We start from the raw sequence: 21768 nt of genomic DNA, 5'->3' as shown, positions 1-21768 counted from the left end.
TTTTAATAAAATTTAAATTTGAAATCTTAAATGTATTTAAATACTGATTCGAAGTTATTTACAAGTGGTCCCATTACTTATTAATTACAGTGACATTGAACTATCGAAGTAAAATTTTTCTAGGACAAATGAAACCCAAATGAATTAAAAGAGAATCTACCCAAACATACAGTTAAAACAGAAACCTGGCTTTATCTCCCAAACCCTCTCATACATGCATAAAAAAATATATCATTTATTATCAATGATAAAATCGAAAAACTGTTTAATTGAATTGTTTAGATTGGTTGGCTATGAATCTACCTCATTATTGAGTAAGAAATGAAATGTACTTATTGAATTTGAATTTTATGATAGACCAATAATCAATAATCATGAATCATAAATTTTTAGTGGTGATCGGTCCACCTATATATATAAGCGCAATTTTGGGGAGTCTAAGGAAGAGGCTTATACCCCTAGTTTTATTTAGGTCCACCTAATTTTCTTAAATATTTTTTTTTAAATTCATATTTAATACTTAATAGATAAAAAAGGTTAGAAATAAAAAAAAATATAATAATTCGGTTATGAGATTTAGCCAATATTCAGTGTGCAAACAAGTTGTCTAATAATTAATATAAATGTACACATATATAATTACTTATTATTATTAGGCTATATTCCTCATGAAATTGTACTTAAATAACTATAAGTTCATTTTATTTGACTAATTAATTGAAATAATTTGTATTTTATTTTATTTAAATTTAAATCAACAATTTAAATTATTTATTTATTATGCTGTACTACTTAGCTGCTTAAGCAATACTATAATAACAATACATAATAATTTCTATCAGTAATATAATATATTTTTATCCAAAAACATTACTTTTATTACATAATGTGGTTAAATCATATATTATTGTTATTAAATTCGGTCAATATTGGTATACTGTATAACTGCATAACACTTTTAATGTTTGTTTATTAGGTACAACAGAATAACTAAAATCTTTTTTTTTACAATTTAATAAAAATTTGAACTACAAATTTCTATAAGTAAAATTATACATATTATATAATTTTAAATATTAGTAAGAACCCGAACAATCAGTATTCTGCCGTTATTATTAATATTTTGGTTGGTTTACCATTTATTATATTATGTTATGGACTACAGTTACATTACTATACTATAAGTGCTATAGGCAGATTAGGTACTAACAAATATCTAAGTATAAATATTACATCAATCTACAATGTACATACATCTAGCAATTAGATCTCAACCAATACGCCACTGCTTACACTTATTTACACTTACCGCCAAACCACCCCACTGAGATATTTATGCTTGATATTTATTAGGTTCAGCGCAACTAATCAGTACCATTATTGGTTATTGTGTAATTAAAAGATAATGTAGGAAAACAATTTCACGTGAAAAGAACTAAATTAACTATAAACATTTATATAGGTACTATATACACGATAAATAATACGATAATTGCAGTGTCGTAGTAGTTTTTTTATATAATTTAAAATCCGTTATTTTTATCTTTTTTAAAACTTGAACCACTTCAATTATATAAAAGATATAAAAATAAATAAATAAAAATTTAATATGGTACAACAAGCATTGTCTTCTGTATTATGTATAAATTTAATTTTTAAACTATAGCAGGTAGTTTAACTAGTGTGAATGGTTTTTTTCGCGTGAAACTATTTTAAAAAATAACGTAATTTAAAAATAATATTATATTAACGGTGTGGTCCAGTCATTTACTAATAGTCAAAAATTTAGGAGATGTCTAATTAAGTGATTACCATACAAAGACCACATAGAAAAATAAAAATCAAACGATTTCAACGATCAAAAACGATCAAAAACGATGATTAACGATCACGCATTGTAGAATGATAGGATTTTGATCTTTTTTTTTGTCGAATAGAATAAAACTTTAATCAGTTAGTATTAGGTTTCAATTTTTTAATTAACTTTAAATAACGTCAGAAAAATACATTCTAAGATACTCTACAATTTGTGATGTATAGGTATTATAGAACTTTAAACTTCTGAAAATAAAGATTTTAAAATCGGACTTTAGCACGATCTGCTTAATTTCTTCGCAGTTTTAAAATCAAAAAAAATTTCGAAATCTTATTATTTAACGAAGCATTAAGAAATTTTCCTGTGTGGGGAAAGTTTTTTTACTAGAAACAATCCGAATTTTCGAATGCTTATAGCAATTATGTGTTATATAACAGCATGCGTGAAAAACCACTGATTGTTTATTACGTCTTGACTCCGCGACCAGTATCGTGTAATTAATAATTACTAATTACACAGTTGCATATTATTTATACAGTGTAGGGTTTGAACGTCGACACTGACGACAAAGATGTTTCGGAGAATATTAATTATATCTAAGGTAGGTGCGCTATCATATCCCCCTTTTAATTATATATCGGTGCCTACTTCTAAATAATTATAGAATCCGTTGGATTTCGGTTGTACGTCTTACATGCTGTCCCCAATTACCTACTAGAAATTATTTCCGCCAATATCACGTTATACTAGTGGAGGTCGTAGGTAGTGCTGGTATGGCGAATAATTTCCCGACGGCGGTCTTCCCGGGGGAAATGTCGGCCGACCGACTCTGCTCTACGCTATATAATAATATGTCCATTAATATAGCAGTCCATTATCCGCAATGTTACAATATTAGTACGTCCATGAGTTTCTCGAGTGTTACGATCACTATAGGCCACAGATATGTTTTATACATATTATGTGCCACAGGCACACAACGTATACACGCGTTAACAAGACGTTACATTTTTGAAGAGAACAAAAATATGTTTCCCTAGTTTTGTAGTGGGTTTAATAAAATATTGTTCGAAGAAACATAATAAATAAAACATGTTGTATTATAATATAATAATAAATGCCATTGTTGTTGATGTTGTTGCTATTTCATAAATACAGCCTACTCAAATTTAGTTTTTGATTACAGTGTAAACGTTAACCAATAATGGGATGCCATTTTTCACTATTTTTGCGTTTTTAATACCTAATCGTTTTTTATTGTATTCGATGTTTGACAAATTTCAGGTAAAATTTTTGATTGGTCATTTCCGCATTGCACATTTTGAATATACTGTATTACCTGACCCTTAATTTAAACTTATGAAAAGAAAAAGTTTTTTTTTGTTAAATTATATTCCTTAATTAATTTCTATTCACAGGTTAGGTAAAATTACAAAATGATAAAACTATCAACATAAAATATTCGTTAATTATTGGTCATTGTCTACAAAAGAATAACAAAATTACTGAAATCTTTTGCAACTAAATTATTTTCAAATCTAAATATTTTTAAATCTGTATCCCACTGTTCTTAAATCTCAAAACGTCTTGACGATTTATTCTCCTTCCCCCTATCAAGTAGTGCAAACGACCAACCAAATGTTTTACTTGGGTATTAAATATTAATATTCCGATATTTTGTCGATGGCTCACCTGCACTCCTCTATCATTTTTTTTATCCCATAACAAATATAATAATATGTAACCTATAACTATCAGTATTAAGACCAAGAAAAACATATAATAATTATTTAACATAGGTTGCTTATCAATTATTTATGTTTTATACGGTGCATACATTAATACAAGCTAGTATACAACATATTTGTTACGTTGTGCAAATAGTTTTTTTGAAGACACTGTTATTTCGTTTATCTGGTTTTATATTTTAAAAATAACGTATATTTATATGATCTGCACGTCTTCTGTTGTGGCTTTTTCCAAACGATCTTAATGTATCCCAAGCATTTTTTAAAACGACATCATGTTTTTGAACAGAAATGAACGAAAATATGAAACGGAGAAGTAATAGCAGTATAATAATATTATGCTTAAAAAAAAAATAATAAGAAACGTGACTTCCAATGGAAATATATACTCCCAATAAAAAAATACACGTACAAAAAAAATTGAATTTTATAAATTCCATAGAGACGTTAAAAATACAATAAATAATTAATATAATATAAGATATAAACGTTTATTTTTTTTTAATATTATTATAGATAAAAAAATGTTTTTCTCTCATAAAAACAGTTATAATAAGAACATGTCAAGTTTTGCACTAACGGATCACTCTGTAGTCTCTACCTGTACTCTGTAGTAACAGTTATTAATAGTCAGTAGGTGCATTTATTTACCTATAGACAATTATACAACACGAACAAATAATATTCACAATAAATTCAAACTAAACTCTGTATTTACGAATAGGAATTATTATATCATCATAATATTATAGACTCTCGTTGCTTTTGTAATATTCTGAGCCAGCTTATACATGCGTATGTGCGCGCATACTTCAGTGAAAAGTCGCGTTCGCGTGAAAGCGCTCAAATACGTATCGGATCGACAGATTCTCTACGTTTTTCAATTGTTAAACGTCTTTCTAAATTAAAATTCCCACGACTCCGACTAATAATAATTGTCTACCTTTTTATCGATGAGGGCACAGTAATCCGTTTTATTGTTCACGTACCTTCATAAATATTTGAGATAGTGCGAACTATGTAGTTCAGCGACCCTGTGATATATGGTGTGACTCCATAGTATAATAATATTATGAACTGCAGCGTTCGAGACGTTATGGAACCGCGTCAAGACAATTAGTGCAACTTAAAGTAAAAATAATAGCTTTCGTTTGACGAAATTGTACTATATACCTACTTATACTACATGTCTACATAATATAATATCACCGTTGGAGATGGCGAGCAAAAGCCTCGTTCGGTGGTCAAATAAAATAATATTATTGATTTACTGTGTAAACTTTATATAAATACGGTTCCTAATGTACTGTTGGAAAAATTTATCAGAAATAATAATAGTTTATTGAGTGACGGTAGCGATTTCTTATTATAAGTTTGATTTTCGTCTATATTATTAGTATCGTATTTATTCGTTATAATTACGGAAGCCTTCGTGGATACATTATATCCACTCGTTATACTCGTTATACTCGTATATATTATATCTTAGAAGAATGTTATGTTTTCAAAGTTGCTTATATATGTATAACGTATGTATTAACTACACTAACCACATGGTATCGATCATGAGTACCTAAGTCATAGAGCAATTCGTTTATTTTGTGGTTAAATTTTGTATTCACGTATACGACCGGACATTTTTCATTGAAAATCGTGATTTTTAACTATAACTGGCGGAAAGTATTTTATGTGCCGAAATCACGATTTCGATTTCGGAGGTCCAATAACAGTAGACCCGTTTGGATTTGTTATTATTTTTTTATGTGTTTTTTCACAGATCATCCCAGCCACGTCGACGGTCAGTCTGAACGGGCAAACTGAGCTGAGGTGCATGACGTCCTCGTCGAACGACGGACCGCACTCCATCACTTGGTACAAAGATGGCAGGGTGATGGCGGGCAGAGCGCAGAGGGACGTCCTAAGGCTCGTGTCGGTCAGCCGAGCCGATTGCGGAACGTATCAGTGTCTGGTGCGCAGGGGTGACGGAGAGACGGCCCAGAGCGCGGCCACCGTAAGCTTAGGTGGTGAGTAAATCAATTTACTGTATTTTTGATACATCACGCGTGATCGCTTTTGAAAAATATCGTCAAAACAATCACCGCCATATACTGAAAAATAACTTTAAATGACTTTACTAAAATATGTACTATATGATACTCCACCCGCACTTTAGTCATACTAACGATGATATTATAATAATACAAATGAAAATATTACATAAAATAATAATTAATGATAACAATATACATTTTCTCTAATCCGATACTCCTCTCCCCCATTCCCGCAAATATCAATAGTATCATTATAATAATCCTCACTTTTATTTATTTAAAAATCACGTTGGTAAAATCAAAATTCGTGGTACACCGCAACGTAACAAGAGGAGAGCGGTTCGATGGTTTTCATTTTTTCACCATTGGATTTTATTTTTTCATCATTTCCGTCCGATGACTGATGAGATATTTGAATATGCACACCCGAGCGCAAGTAAAATTTTTTCAAAAAAAAAAAAAATCCAATTTACGTTTAAATCAATTCCCACACACACGCGACAACAATAACGCATGCACCACAATCCCATCAAAATTAAAAGCGTTTGATCGTCCACTCAAACCATTGTAGAATAATATATTATCCAATGCGTTCAGGATGAGACAAAATTCAATAAAAACTTTTTTCAATTGTTTTTACAATCATAATTATTTGGCTACGTGTAGGTAAACTTATTACGTTTCGATAAGTTTTCATATTTGCGACTTTTGGCTATATCAAACGGAAATGTACAGACCTCAAAAATAGTAATTTAAATATAGTATATGGGAGCATAGATTGTGGTCATAATAACACTTCAATATAATGAGTCTATAATATATAGACTTTCGTTTTCAAATTTGCATACACTCGACAATAAAGTTAGTTTGAATACGCAATCAAAATATAACTTTGAATATTTATTGACCCATTGTAAGCCGTGGAAAGTATTAATATATATTTTAATGACAAATACTTCTGTCGAAGTTCAATAAATATTATTCTAACATCTAACTTGATTCGAAAGTTTTACTCTATCATACATTAATAATAAAGCGTACTCTTAAACTTTCCAGTGTACGCACTTACTCACATACGGCTCGATTGTATAGTTTATAATTGATTTTTAAACAAATTTAAATGCGAACCAAATAATTTTACGTTGAGATAAACTTTTCCGAAGTAAATTTACAAAAGTAATGCATCGCATACAATTAGTATGATTCTAGGATTAGAACAACCATTGTTAAAAAAAAATGAAAATAATTTAATTTTGTTCACAAATGCTATAAACTGCCGTTCTTCAGATGCCCCGCCGATTATGGAGTACACGTTTATTGAGCAAACACTGCAACCTGGCCCTACAGTGTCGTTAAAGTGCAGCGCGTCTGGAAACCCTACACCATCAATGGCATGGTCGTTGGATGGTTTTAAATTACCAGATCATCCGAGGTGAGTGATTTTATAAGTCATATACGTAGTATGTCCTATATATACAGTGTATACTATATAGCACAATAGAAACTACAAAATAATGATTTACTAGTCGTCAGAAGAAAGTCATAATATAGAGGTACGAATATTACGTCCATATCTTGTTGGCTGTAACGGTGGTTACGGTGCTATTTTAATATTTACCTCAGAATATAAGTACGAATACGTATATATACGCGTTTACCAAAATAATATTTAAATTTTATCTTTCTTAACGATAAAAACTGACAATTACTCTGGAAAAGAAACTTTATTTGACATTTTAGTTATAAACTTTAGTAAGTATATTAAATATAGTTTATTTTCTATTTTGCTTCATCAATCAAAGTCTGTCTGAGACTCCAAAAATCCACAAACAACTTAATATAACTTTCAACAGTTACATTCTAAATCAGCATAAAAATACTCTTAATCTAGATACCATCTTATTGTCTAATGTAAATAAAATATTATATTATATCAAATAACTTGTATCTGAGAATCTGAATCGTTTGTAATTGTAATATTTGATGTTCAAAGTACTGTATAGTGGTTAGTGGTATGATAATACAATATACAATCACAAATCATTTTTACAATAAAATATTTTAAAATATTATTTTCTACGTGAAAATGTTAAATTATCATGACACTATATATTGTGCCAACAATAAACAGTGCCAACTGTCGGAAAAACTTGTAATTGTGTCCACCACACAATATTTTAAACAACAGCCTTATATCACCCTTCTCAATAACCCACGGTGTAAGGTTACCAAATACCAAAGGTAAGTTTACTTCTTAAAATGATACAAAAACAACTGATTTTTTTTCTTAAAAGTTCTAACACTGTTGTAAATAAATAAAAGTGAAAAATTCAACATCAAAGCAAATATCCGAATGAAAGTCTATAGACTAAAGATTCTTTTCCAACTGAATTCACTACTAAAAGTCAGTTCTTGCGAAATTCCGTTAAAAGATTCACACGTGGATGAACACATTTGTTGCTAAGTTCGACATTAAATAAATGAAAAAACACGTAGTAGTTTTATGTAACAATCGGATACATTATAGTCAAAAAAAAATCTTGTAAAAGGTTTTGAAAATTTACACGTAAAACCTCTTAATAATGTATATCCAGTAAATAAATATATATTTAGAATATATCAAGTTGCTATCTCTGAGAAATTAAAATATTTCCATAATACCTATTAGTATTGTTCCAAAATATGTTAACTGTTATGATGGCTATAACGATGAATGTGACTTTTCCTTAGTTTATGTTCAATAACTACGGTGATTATTGAGTCATTTCAGATAACTAAATAATATAACCTGCTCGGTTAACCGTAGAGGTAGTTACACGAAATGTTCGTGTATCATGTCATTATATCGCAGCTCAGATTTATATTTAATCAGAAAAGCAACATTTTTTGGATGAATTTTACTCTCCATATATTTTAACCAGAACACCATTGTAATTAAATAGCTTAAAAACTGAACATTTGAAATACAATTTTCCTTGCACATATTTTTTACATTATATTTATGTCATATATATTAGCTGTTACTTTTATAGCTCAGTGTCTTTTATTATTCATCGGTTATTACACATCATTTACCTAAAATATTTCATAAAAGTGATTAATGATTAATAAAATATTGACGCTAAAATTTTATAGGTTATAAATATATTGTATGTAGGTAAACATAATAAAATTAAACGTCTTTATTGTTGTTAAACAATCGTCCATGAATAAATATAGTCTCATTAATATTATATATATAATAATATAATTACCTATTAATTGTATATAATTTATATAATACAAATAAATATCCAACATATATGATGCTGGGTTAAATGAGTTAAATTTTTAGATATTTAATTGGTCAATACGTCACGTTACATGGAGATATTGTTAGTCATTTGAACATTTCACAAGTTTTGGTAGAAGATGGAGGTGAATATACATGTACAGCAAATAACCGAGCAGGAACTACGTCACATTCTGCTAGGCTTAATATCTATGGTAAGTTTTACTACGAATAATAACTTAACATCTTAACTCATGTAAAACGTTAAACAATTATCAAAACTTATATCTTATTTCTATTGCTTAAATATGGATAATTTTACACGTACGTCATCAATATCGATTACCTTCCGCTGGCTAATATCTAATTTATATGTATAACATAAAGGCCAATGTGTATTAATATTGAAACTAAATCATTAAACAGATGTCAACCTTCGTTTTTATAGGCTTTGTGTAAATTAAAAAAAATTACAATTTTGATTACTACATATATACATATTATTTAAAAAAAATTACTTTAAGTGTATGTACAAAATATATGTGAAAATGTATATATACATTTTTTAAAAAAGATACTCCAAGTCACTGCATTGTTCAAAGTATTACGTTAGTCAGGGTTTGACTATAATATAATTTCATATAAAAGAACTAAAAAATATATTTTTTTAAGTAAATCTTTTTACTTTTTTGGTCGAATACGTCATTTTTAATCAAACACATTCGAGATTTTTAATAAAATGACCAATTTCGCTTTAAATATTTTTCCATATATACAATGTATAATGTATATTATACATAGTTATAAATTATAATACTGTTACAATTCTGAATTCTATATAATATGTATACAATATACTTCCTATTGCCTAGCTTAACCTTACCCACTTATTGATATGACTTTATAAATTTTAATCATGTATAAGTTTGTTGTAAAATCGTACACAACCTTCTGCAGGTGATCCGTACGTGAGACCGATGAACAAGATAACGGCTGTGGCGGGAGAAAATATGAGGATAAAATGTCCTGTAGCCGGATACCCGATCAATGAGATTAGATGGGAAAAAGGTGAGTGATGAAGATCACCGTATATAATATTATATATATATATCCACAGTATTCCTATTTCCTATCTATACATTTATTGTGCATAAAACTTGTTAAAATTCGAAATTAGACAAGCCTCAGAAATTCCCAAGAAAAACGCAGATAATACATAGTCTATATTCCATAGTTTTGAGAAAAACGTGAATTTCCGATTTTTGATCAGGCGAACATGTCGTGTGTTTGTGACCAATATTTTTTGAAAAAACCCGCAACAATTATAGAGGAACAATCATGAAAAAAAGGAATTTTTACGATTGTTAACTATTAAAAAAAAAAAAACCTGCAAATATTTAAATACAACTAGTACAAGGAACAATTAATTAATAGCAAATAATATGTGACTAACAAGAAAATAACATTGATAAGCTTGAGTAACCAAAACTAGTTAAAATGATTTTGTATTTAAAAATACCATGTATCTCATATGTCAATTTGTGTAACATCAAATAGAATTATTTCAATGTAAATAAAAAAATTAATTAATATATTATGTATAAGAAGATATAAATATCTCAAAAATATATTTTTTGCATTTTTATTAATATTTACTATTATGAACTATTATTATATTATGATTTATTTACTTCTATGAATATTTCATTATCATTTAATTTTTTTAATTGTTTAAACTATGTATTAGGTAACACTATAATACTGCCATGAATATTGAACATAATATAATACAATTATACTTGTAAAATAATATAATTAATTTTATTGTTAAGTGATAGTTAATTCGTTAAGTCATAAATAGGATTTCTCGGGCCTATGATGTGACATTTCTCCAAATTCCCATAGTTTTTCGCATTTTTCCTGGGCATTTCTGAGAATCACCTGATCTTATATTTTGTCCGTAACACATATTTATACGCATGCGAATAACGTACCTATATTTCCGATTTTTCGTGGACATACCTATATAGATGGCAAAGAGTTGCCGGAAGACCTGAGGCAGAAAACCGACTTGCAGCTGGGCGTGCTGTCCGTGATGTCGGTGCAAAAAGGCGTGGACTCAGGTTCATATACGTGCATAGCGAACAACAAACACGGACATTCGGCTAAGATGACTACTTCTGTGGACGTGATCGGTAAGGTCTTTGACAAGTAAATGAACGTGGGTCCGCGGTTCAAGGGGTCCCTAACAATGTAATTTCGATGGTTAGAATACTCGATATAGTGGCGACGCACAAACGAGGGTTGTTCGGATATGGGTTACCGCCACAGCCCGGTGCGTATATCGTATTATCGTTTGTGAAAATACTGATTTGACGTTTTGATTTTTTTTGGTAGTGATGGCTGTGGGGTTACCATGGCGGAGGCGCCGGTGGTAGATAGGGTGCAGGATATTTAACAGGAAAGTCATCAACCAAAATTACGTAATACACGTATATATATAATAATATGACATATTATAGAATAATTGATTTCTCGACTTAACTCAAATATTTTAAATTACAATTGCAATGAAAAAGTTCCGTTGAAAAATTGTTCACATAATGGTTTCTGTCGTTTTTAATCAATATAAAATATTATACTAAATTATAATTAACGAGAATTGGAATTTTAATCTACTTTGTATGGCTTTGAACCCGTTTAGTTCTATATTTAAAAAAAATTGTAAAGGTAATTTATTTTAATTTTTTGTTACAAACACTATAATGTTTCATTATTATTTACTTCATAGTAAATTTTTATTTTTAATAAAACGATACAAAAGGTTAAATTAAAATTAATTATTCATAATGTCATTCAAATAATTATTTCAATAAATTTAAAATCTATGTAATTGAACATAAATATTATGATTGTAATTATATTTTCAAAGACAATACCTTTAAGTTTTAGTATTTAAATTCGAATAAGGTACACTTCTAAGTATATCAATATTAGTATTGTTACAAATAGGTAACCTAAATTAAATGAATAATTTTAATGTACAAATAAAAATTAAATTAAATTAACAATACTTCCATTAATAATAATCTTATTAGTTAAATAAATTTGATTGGTAAATATTTGTTTGCTTAGTATAAAATAAATAACGATTGCGTGTTGAAATGCATTATGTTTCATATATATTCGTATAAGCATTACACAAATATAATATTATATTATTTTAGTTTCTAAACGAAATGAAATATATTTTATGAACAATTTAATATCAGTCATTAACATACAATGAATTCATTAATTTCCTGCAATAAATTTATTAATTGCACCATTCAGTTTTAACGAGACCACCCTTTGGACAACCCATAGGTCGATCATATTCTATTCATGTCAAAAATAATAGATTTATTGACGTTACATTAAAAACATAATTGGTATGTCAACATGGTATGACATTCATAAAATTATTTGAACAAACTAAAATGCCACAATATTAAAAAAAATTTAGGTTAGGTAAAGTTTTTAAAGGTAGATCCTTTTATTATTTATTATCTTAATTACACAACAATTTCATGCTAAAATTAAATTAAGGCACATTTTTGGTCGATGATTTTGACATTTTTTAACCGATTTTTATAGAAGATTAGTCTGATATTTTTTTCTAAAGAAACATCATTCAATTATTAGTGATAAATATTAAAATTTGAAATTATTAGGTAAAAAATAATATTTACATACAATATTATTATAATTACTATTTCATTCAAACGTAACCCCTTTATCAATTATTAATTGTAAACCAGCTAAACTAAACAGTCCATACACGTTAATATTGAATGTAACATATTATTGTTATTGTATTACGATCGTGATAACTGGTATTCTAATAATAATAATAATAATAATATTATTACGTTAATGTAATGAATACTAGTCCGGACACATACTTCAAAACCAAAATACACATTGTTTCCACGAGCCTATATTTGCTGTAAGACTACCCATTTCATCAGCGTGATATATATAGAATACCAAAGTAAATAATTAAAATTGCAGAACTTTCGAGTGCATGATCAAACACTATAAACAAAAGTATCATCGTTTCGTTTTTAATTGAAAAAGTTTCTATACAGACAAAATATCATCATAAGATCGTTTTGATTTAAAATGCATTTCACCGCTATAAATATGAATTCTCTTGAAAATTTTCTCGCCTATTCTCGAAAAAATAAGCACGAATATAATATCTACCGTTCATATAATATGATACATTAGTAAAATACATGGTTTCAATGTATATTACATATCTAATCAACTGGCAGTATTTCTTTTAACACCGAAGTAGTATTATATCATATTATGATATTATCATGTGTTTGTGAAAAATTATCCATTAAAGAAAATATTATATTTTATGCGCAGTGAATTAGATACATACCTATTGTATAGAAAATATAGATACTCAAGTACATAATACAATGTTGGGAAACCAGACATGCATTGATGCATTATAGAGTAGAAAATCGTGTGTAGCGATTGGAAAACGTATCTGACCTTAATTCTAGGAAATTTATATTCCTCATAGAACCAGATGATATTCAGGAATATTAAAACCGCGTGATCGAGTGGAAAACGAATTTGTTCTAACGTTTATAAAAAAGAAAAAGGTTTCCTCCAACACAAATATTTCACGTGTTCGCCAAACGTGTATAATATATATTTTTAGTCACGAATTCAACTTAAGTCACGGGAAATGGCTGCAAACGCAAATTGTGCAGTAGCGACTAGCGATAGAAATTCATAGTCATCACAATGAATTTAAAATGCGTACCTGTTGAGTGCCGTGTTAAATTCAAATCGGCTTTCCAAAAAAAAAAGGTCATTGAAACTCCGAACAACCTTTAGCGGGATCACGTATAGAGGAACCTACATAAAAGATTCATTTTCAATATGCTTGTATTTTTCATTCACCCGGGTCACCTTGAACCGATTTTATATATTATTACCAACAAAGAAAATATTTCAGAACGCACAATTTGATTTCAACCAACAGTATACGATACGGCCGTACCCGGTGTTCTTTTTAAGTTTTACAAAATTCACCGCCAACGGCATAATTTAATTTATAACTTCAATAAATCGGGAGTATAAAAGAAACGTTTAAAATGTAGGTCGCTGTAGGAAGCTTTCTACTCCCAACCGTACTTTTTCTCTCCTTTTTTGTCTGTGGTCTATCAAAATGTGCTTGTTCTAAAACTATTCTTTGTACACTTATATTTATGATTGCTTAACACAAATGTTTATTTTTAGCAGTTTAAGGAATAAAATAAATAAAATAAAAAATTATACTTTAATCCTCGAAAACCAATTATAATATTATATAATAATATTATACTTGTACTGTTTCGCGTTACGATTGCACATCGTTGTCCACGACAGCGGAAGTGTCAGTGAATTCCTCCGAGTACAGCCCAAAGAATTTTTAATAGATTATAGCACCACATTCCGCAAACGTAAATTGTATATTGACCGCAACCGTTTTTATTCTTCAATTCGTTCTCTCTTCTGCTATCCCATCAAAATGTTTTTATCGTCGGTGCACGCTAAACGAGATTTTCTTATTAATGCAGAAACTTGTTCGAGATATTGAAAAGTTTTTTTTTCTATTCGCACTAACAACAACGATAACAACATTTATAAATTCAAAAACGTTTCGATAATTTAATTTTAATGGTTAGCAAAACTTCGTTGCGTAACGACTGAGTTCACAACGTTTTTCGGTACAAGTTGGATAAATTTTTTTTCAATGTTAATAAATCTGATTTTGAAAGTTTAAATTTTGATACCTCAATCATTATCGTTATTTTGTAAGTGTACGAGTATAATACAATACAAGTATATAACTCCAGTTATTAATTCTCGTTTTTGAAAGTTTCTGTGCACAAAGCAAATAATATGAAATATTATATTCTATTCGCTCTATTCGTTCTCTCCGTTCTCTGTACCGTCGTTGTTTAACAAAAAATTCACATTTTTTAGTGATTTCAGAAGAAAATATAATAAACGCACAACTGTAATTTTAAACTGTGTATAAGGCTCAAACACTAAACTAATACGAATAACATGACGATAATTATAAGCAACCCTTGTGCTTTATGGTATTATTTTAATATCTTTGACGTATCGATGTAAATACTTAATATCGTTAAAAAATACATTGCAATAAAACCACGTAATGCTGAAATATCAATTACACTGCACAAGTACCTAATATACACATCCGTCGTCGTCCCATCCGCGTTCGAAATAAAAATTACGATTCCGATATTATTAATCGTTACTATAATAATACGTCACAGTTGGTTAGACGTGAATAATACACATAATAATATTTTAAATGATAATAAAATAATATTATTATACGTCGTCCATTCAATTACAACGATCGTTTTTTTTATTTATCGCAATACTTTTCGTCGTATTTTGGTTACTCCTCGTGACTTCGTAGAAAATTGATCGCCGAGACTCAGTGGTAATTTTACCGGATACCCTGTATATTATTATACATACATAACATTATGTTCACAAGCTTGATAGCTTCCGAGTCGCCAGACTGTAAAAACTTATCGTTGAAAACCGTTCGACGACGTTACGACAAAATAACTTTTGGCGAAAAGAAAAATCTAAAATAAAACTCACCACTAATCCGATACGCGATGACCGACAAGTCAAGTAAACTTTTTCCTCGTAGAAAAGCCTTTAGATAAAATAATCGGAAAAATCCCAAAGTTAGCCGACTAATAGTTCATATTATTATATTTTTTATTGTCTATTCGTTTGAATATCGTACGGCGCTTTTATCGTTTTTCTCAACAACTAAATATCTGTAAAAATGCAAAATAAGCTCGTTAATACACAGTTTTATCATATAATCACATAATCAATATAGTTTTAATGTAATAAAGTCGGACATAAATACAATCTTAGCATAGGTAAAAATAATTTCAATCATACATTTTATAAATCAATATTACAAAATTATAAAATTATAAAATCTTATTTTATTTATGTGAAATAATTAAAAAAAACTTTGTTATGCATAAATAAATGCATATAATATTAACAAAGTATTTTAATAGTATTTTTTTCTAACACAACCTTATTCAAACGGTATTTAAAATACAAATGAAATATTTTAAAAATAGGAATTCAAGTTTAAAAATTTACAGGTATCAATAAAATAAAATAGCATTGTTATAGGTATTAGGTAATATTATGTACATTAATAAACACACTCTTAACCCATTATTATATATATTTTATCCACCACTTTACATCCCAGCTTATAGTGTTATAAGAGCATAAGTATCGTTCTACCTCCTCCAGAATGGACAAACGCAATCGACCCCTCTCTCACAAATTCCGCCATTTTTAGCGTAAATCAGTGCAGTTGAAATTTGAAAACGAAAATCTCTCAAATGTACGCTACGATATTATGCGTAATCCGACTTAAAGAACACCTACATATCGGTTCTCAATTACCGAATTGGTTTCCGGGTATTCTATAGCCATAGGTATTAAGTATATGAATAGGTTATGAATTATCATTTAAATAATAAAACAATATAAAAATTTATTTTTTCAACAATAGTTGAAATACCTATTTGTAGTACGAACAGGAACCAATTCAAATACTCGTATAAAATTCCAATAATGGTAATATTTATATTTTTTTATTCAATTCAATTTGAAACCTACTTTATTTTGACCCCGTGAGTACCAATTCCCGATAAATTTCCAAACGTGCGTACAAAGCAGCAGTGGCGATCGGGATACGATACTTACCTGTACATAATATTATATCCCACCAAAAACACGAATTTGATAATAAATTGCAGCGCCTCCGCGACTCAGCTCGCTCCAGGCGGAACGGACGGCGAACGTCGGTGAGCGGGCCAGCATCACGTGCTCGGTGATCAGTGGCGACCTGCCTTTGACAATCGCGTGGTCCAAGGACTACAGCGGCGGTCCGCTGGGCCCGGCCGCCACTGTCACCCGGGTGGACAATTACAATAGCGTGCTGGCTTTCGAGACGCTCGGGCCGCAGCACACCGGCAACTATAGTTGCGAGGCTGGTAATCACGCGGCCCGGCGCGTTGTCACGCAGCGGTTAATCGTCAACGGTAAAAGAAACGAAAATGACTGACGGTCACCCGTCTATGGTTTTTTAAAATTGTTTACGTTTTTTTATTTCGATTTTTATCCCAATTGATTCATTTGTTCGACTACCCCGCCCATCCCCACCCAGCTGCTGCCAGTCGTGCGTTTTACGTAGCTGAATTTTGTTTTTTATACTCATGGTATATTTTATACATTATTATATATACGTCGTCAGCGTTTTGAGTTTATTGTATTACAATTTTTTTTCATAAATATATATAATATATATTTTGTTATTTAGACGTATTGTTGCGTATATTATATTACTATTATTACATTTGTATTGTGTACATTGTTTTTAAACTTTTCTACATTTAAATTATTATTATTATCGTCATCACAATGTCCTATATTGTGGTGCGCCTTTACGAGGTGATTTTTTTTTAACTTGAGACACAATCGATTGTTCCACCGAAACCGAATTGTATGTTTGTAAAGATACAAATTTAAAGTTTTAACTATTATGCTACACGTATACCCTGATACTACAACTACGTAAAAGAACAAAAAAAAATCACTTCGTTACAACATATTATATTTATTATTATTATTATTATTATTATTATTCTATACGTGTCGTGAAGTCGTCGTTACTGTTTTGTATTGACGTCACTACATTTTTTACAGCGTTTATATTATTATTATTATTATTATTATTATTATTATCGTAAATACATTTTAAATTTTGTTTGTTTTCCTATTAGTACCTCCCGTAATTGAGCCTTTTAATTTCCCCGGCGACGGGCTGGTAGAAGGCACTCGGACGAGGGTCGTGTGCGGCGTGAGCCATGGCGACCCTCCACTGAGCATTGCGTGGCTCAAGGACGGCGCACCCGTCCCGCTGCAGGACGGCGGCGGCGAGGACCCGTCGACCGCCGTCGCCACTGCCGCTGCCGCCGCCACTTTTGGCAATGGTGGCGGCAGCAGTGGCGACGGCTCCGTGGTCGTCACCACGCTTGACCCGTACTCCAGTTTGCTCAGCATTCCCAGGCTCACGCGACACCATACCGGCCGGTATACCTGCCAGGCCCAAAACCCCGCGGCTCAGGTCAGGTACACGGCCGCGCTTCTAGTCAAAGGTAAGTGGTGCACACTGCGCGACAAACACCCCACCGATCCCTCATTCCCCGCTGAAGTCATATCATCCTCTCGACAATTACACACAACACACACAAATACACACTACCGGCTTTTGCTCGGCAGTTCAGTCGGGTCGACCACGTTATACGAGACCACGAATAGATCATTATATTATGGTAATATAATATATTATAATGAGACCGGTGGATTGTCGTGTACAGTGTAACATACCCTCCTGTAGGACGTATAAAACATGTCATGGTTTTAAGCTCCGTAAGTGCGTTTAATAAAATGTCTAACTTTAAATCATTTTGAAATGATTTCCAATAAAGTTAGCGTATCAAACCATCAGGTTTATGATAGTTGTCCAAAAAGTATAAGTTTACCTGGTAAAAATTATAGCTCATATAATTTTGAATTCAATGAATTTATTTCACTTTATTTTTACTTTTTGAGATCTTTTAGAATCTAATAAATTTCTTAACATACTTTTGATATTAATGCTATATGAAGACGTCCAGAGGGGCTTATTTTATTTTATCAACCCACATTTGAACTAAAAAGTAAGTTATTAACTGTCGACGAAAAATGTACTTAGTTACTTATTTATGTTTATTTTTTTCAGTTTTAATTAGTGTGTAGGTATTTATTAGAATGAAAAATAGGGAAAACTGTATGTACAAACAATTAATGCTTAAAAACTATAAAAAAAAAAAACATGAATATGAAATCTAAGTAAATTTCTGTGGTAGATTTAACGTAATTAGTTAATAATTTTATATCACTTTTAAATTTATATAAATACATATTGCCCTGCTAAACATACTCACTGGACCACTTGAGGTTGTTTGTTGTACATGTTAACATGTAATTTTTTTTACTCGAACGCCACTGACCGCGAAGACTGTGAACATGTATTTTTTTTTTGTACACACTTAATACTTAATAGTACTGAACAATATTTTTTTTTAATTCGATATAAATGTATTATTAAAACCAATAAAACAAACTCAAGTTCATTATCATTGGCTAAAAGTACATATTTTGTACTTGTAATTGTACAGTTACCTACTCGTGATAATTAGTACACTTGACAACTCACATGTTCGGACAATCCACTTTCTCTATTATAAACAAAATATTAATTTTATGATCTATTACGTGTCGTATACCATGATCTACGTGACTAAACACGAGAACTTGTCTGGTATCATTACAACGACCGATGAAAATCCGGCGCAGACGGCATATATTTTGGTCCGTTCGCCGATTTCCGTCGGACGTTTTTGGCGGGCCATCGAAACACAAACATTTTATATACATTGATAAAGCGTTTGCTCGGCTTTTGCACCATTACACCACCGCCACCACCACCACATACACGTATATACAATTTGCAGTGTCAAGAGCCAAGCGACCGGAACTCGTTTATCGTTTTCGGGACCCGAAGGGTACATTTAAAAAGACAGTTTCGCGGCGGTCAATTATTCCGCATAGAGATCGAACGGACGCCGATCGACCGTCCGACGTAAATTATGTAAATAAAAACGAAAATAACAAAGGTCTGAGAGCGTATTCCGATCGTATAATGCACTATATCCACGTTTACAGTTATATATTATATGTATTTAGTTCACTACCCCCCTCATCACTATCGATGCCCATTAGGTTTGGCCGAATGTGTATACTCGTGGAACAAAGTTGTACCATATAAAATATAAAAATAATGTACGAGGATATAGAAATGCATTAAATGAAATCCATAAAACCAATCGACGTCACGAACAACGTTTTTAATAATATAACTATGCGTAATTACTCGTCAAATGTAAATAAAACACGGACGCGGGTAAAATACGGGTAATTGAATAATTATACCGTTTTATTAAAAATATATGTATCATGTTAATAATACCCTACAAAGACTTTTTTTCAACTCGAGTAAAATACTGCAACTTCATCGATTTAGTATATTTGAACATTTCGTTGCTCGTTTTGTTTTTAGAACTAATAATTACCGCTATCTAAATTGACTTTATATTATAATCGTTTACGTGTTGGTAAAATTATTCATAATTCATTTGATTATTAACGAAAAGAAAAATGGTTGTAAACTTTTATCAGACCATGATACGTCATAAATATCCGCATTTATTAAAAAAAAAAAATTCTTCCATTAAAATATGAATTTTAAACATTATATTTGAATATTTAACTCAAAATATTACACTGTTACATATTTATGAAGCCCGCAACGTTTACTGAATGCATTTACTAAAAGAGAGAATAATTATAAACATAATTTTTAACAACAATATGGCTAATTTTTTTTTATTGCGTTGCTGGTTTTTTCTTTTGAAATGCATTTATGATTTTGTGCACATTATATATACGCAAGTCGTGAAATATTTTCCCGTTCGTCTCGAATTAAAAATTAAAATAAAAAAAAAAAAATTCCACTATAGTTTACATTGTCCCTTTCGATACTATTATAATTTTATAGGTACCTATTATGCGGAATCGCAGTTATACATATTTATTCATTCAATAATAAGGCCCGCTAAACTCATATTCATATCCAAAGTTATTTAATATCATAATAATATTCATCACCGATAGCATCAAAAGTCTAAAGCGTTATTCACGTGCACTAACCTGCAGTGTAACGTCGCTCACATTTTTCGTAACATCGATTGCACATGATAATAGGTACATCGGAAGAAACACTTAGTGTTGTAGACGACTCTAGAACGTTCTTTCATTATAATTTTTCATTAAAACCCGTTGAAATGCAAATCAAACCTCTCGTTTTTTAATTGCACGATTCTTAATATTTCCCAACGCTATACAAGGAAATTTTTCAATTAAAAATATTAATTGGAGTACGATAAACTAAAAAAATATTCTATATAAATTAATGTTGATTTTTCATTTACTTTGCGCGTTGTAAATAATTTAAAAAAAAAAAACATTTTTTATAACCACTGCTTCGTTGACCATAAATTTAACTATACCAAACTCGTTCAAAAAAATATCAACATAAACTCATTCTATTTTAACTAATTGTGTATGTATAGACTATAGAGGTACGAATTAAACAAAAATAATTCCGTTAAGAATCGTGGCTTACAAACCGAACCTTTTTATATTTCACTCGGACGGTTCGATTAGAACTGCAAATCAATAATAATAAAAAATAGATAAACGAGCACTGCAATTTGATTAACGTATATACGTGTAAATCGTAATATTGTACCATAACCGATAGAAAACCGTAACTCGTTTCCGGTCGTCGAAAGCTCTTTATAATGTAAAATCCATATTATATAATAATATGTAAGCACTCACATATTAGTCACATGAAACAATATATATTTATACATAATATTATATCGTACACCAACTTAACTCACAAAACGTATTTATCATTGGAAACAATCACCAGTTATATGTTCACAATCACTCACAGGTAAAACGAGCACTTTTTATTTAATATTATTTTTTTTTTATTATTATTCATTCTTACTTTTATATTGTTATACTTTTATATTTATATTAGTTATAATAAAATTATTATACTCTTTA

At 30.0% G+C, this 21768-nt stretch overlaps 1 protein-coding gene across 5 annotated transcripts in view; it reads left to right on the top strand.

Annotated features, from left to right (window-relative positions):
• Window positions 1-21768, top strand: part of LOC113554714 (Down syndrome cell adhesion molecule-like protein Dscam2) — a 126559-nt gene that overhangs the window by 83952 nt on the left and 20839 nt on the right. For 3 of the 5 annotated variants that reach the window (XM_026958674.1, XM_026958675.1, XM_026958673.1), the window contains exons 7-12: window positions 5342-5588; window positions 6903-7047; window positions 8950-9101; window positions 9844-9954; window positions 10917-11081; window positions 17808-18182. In XM_026958674.1, coding sequence (XP_026814475.1) covers window positions 5342-5588; window positions 6903-7047; window positions 8950-9101; window positions 9844-9954; window positions 10917-11081; window positions 17808-18182 — 1195 coding nt within the window. Of the gene's footprint in view, window positions 1-5341; window positions 5589-6902; window positions 7048-8949; window positions 9102-9843; window positions 9955-10916; window positions 11082-16781; window positions 17067-17807; window positions 18183-21768 lie in introns of all 5 variants that reach the window. The other 2 variants (XM_026958677.1, XM_026958676.1) reach the window with 1 other exon arrangement.

Source organism: Rhopalosiphum maidis, chromosome 2 (assembly GCF_003676215.2).
Source record: "Rhopalosiphum maidis isolate BTI-1 chromosome 2, ASM367621v3, whole genome shotgun sequence".
NCBI classification, from domain to species: Eukaryota; Metazoa; Arthropoda; class Insecta; order Hemiptera; family Aphididae; genus Rhopalosiphum; species Rhopalosiphum maidis.
The sequence above is the reverse complement of the archived record's forward strand: the minus strand, read 5'-3'. Positions and strand labels throughout refer to the sequence as shown.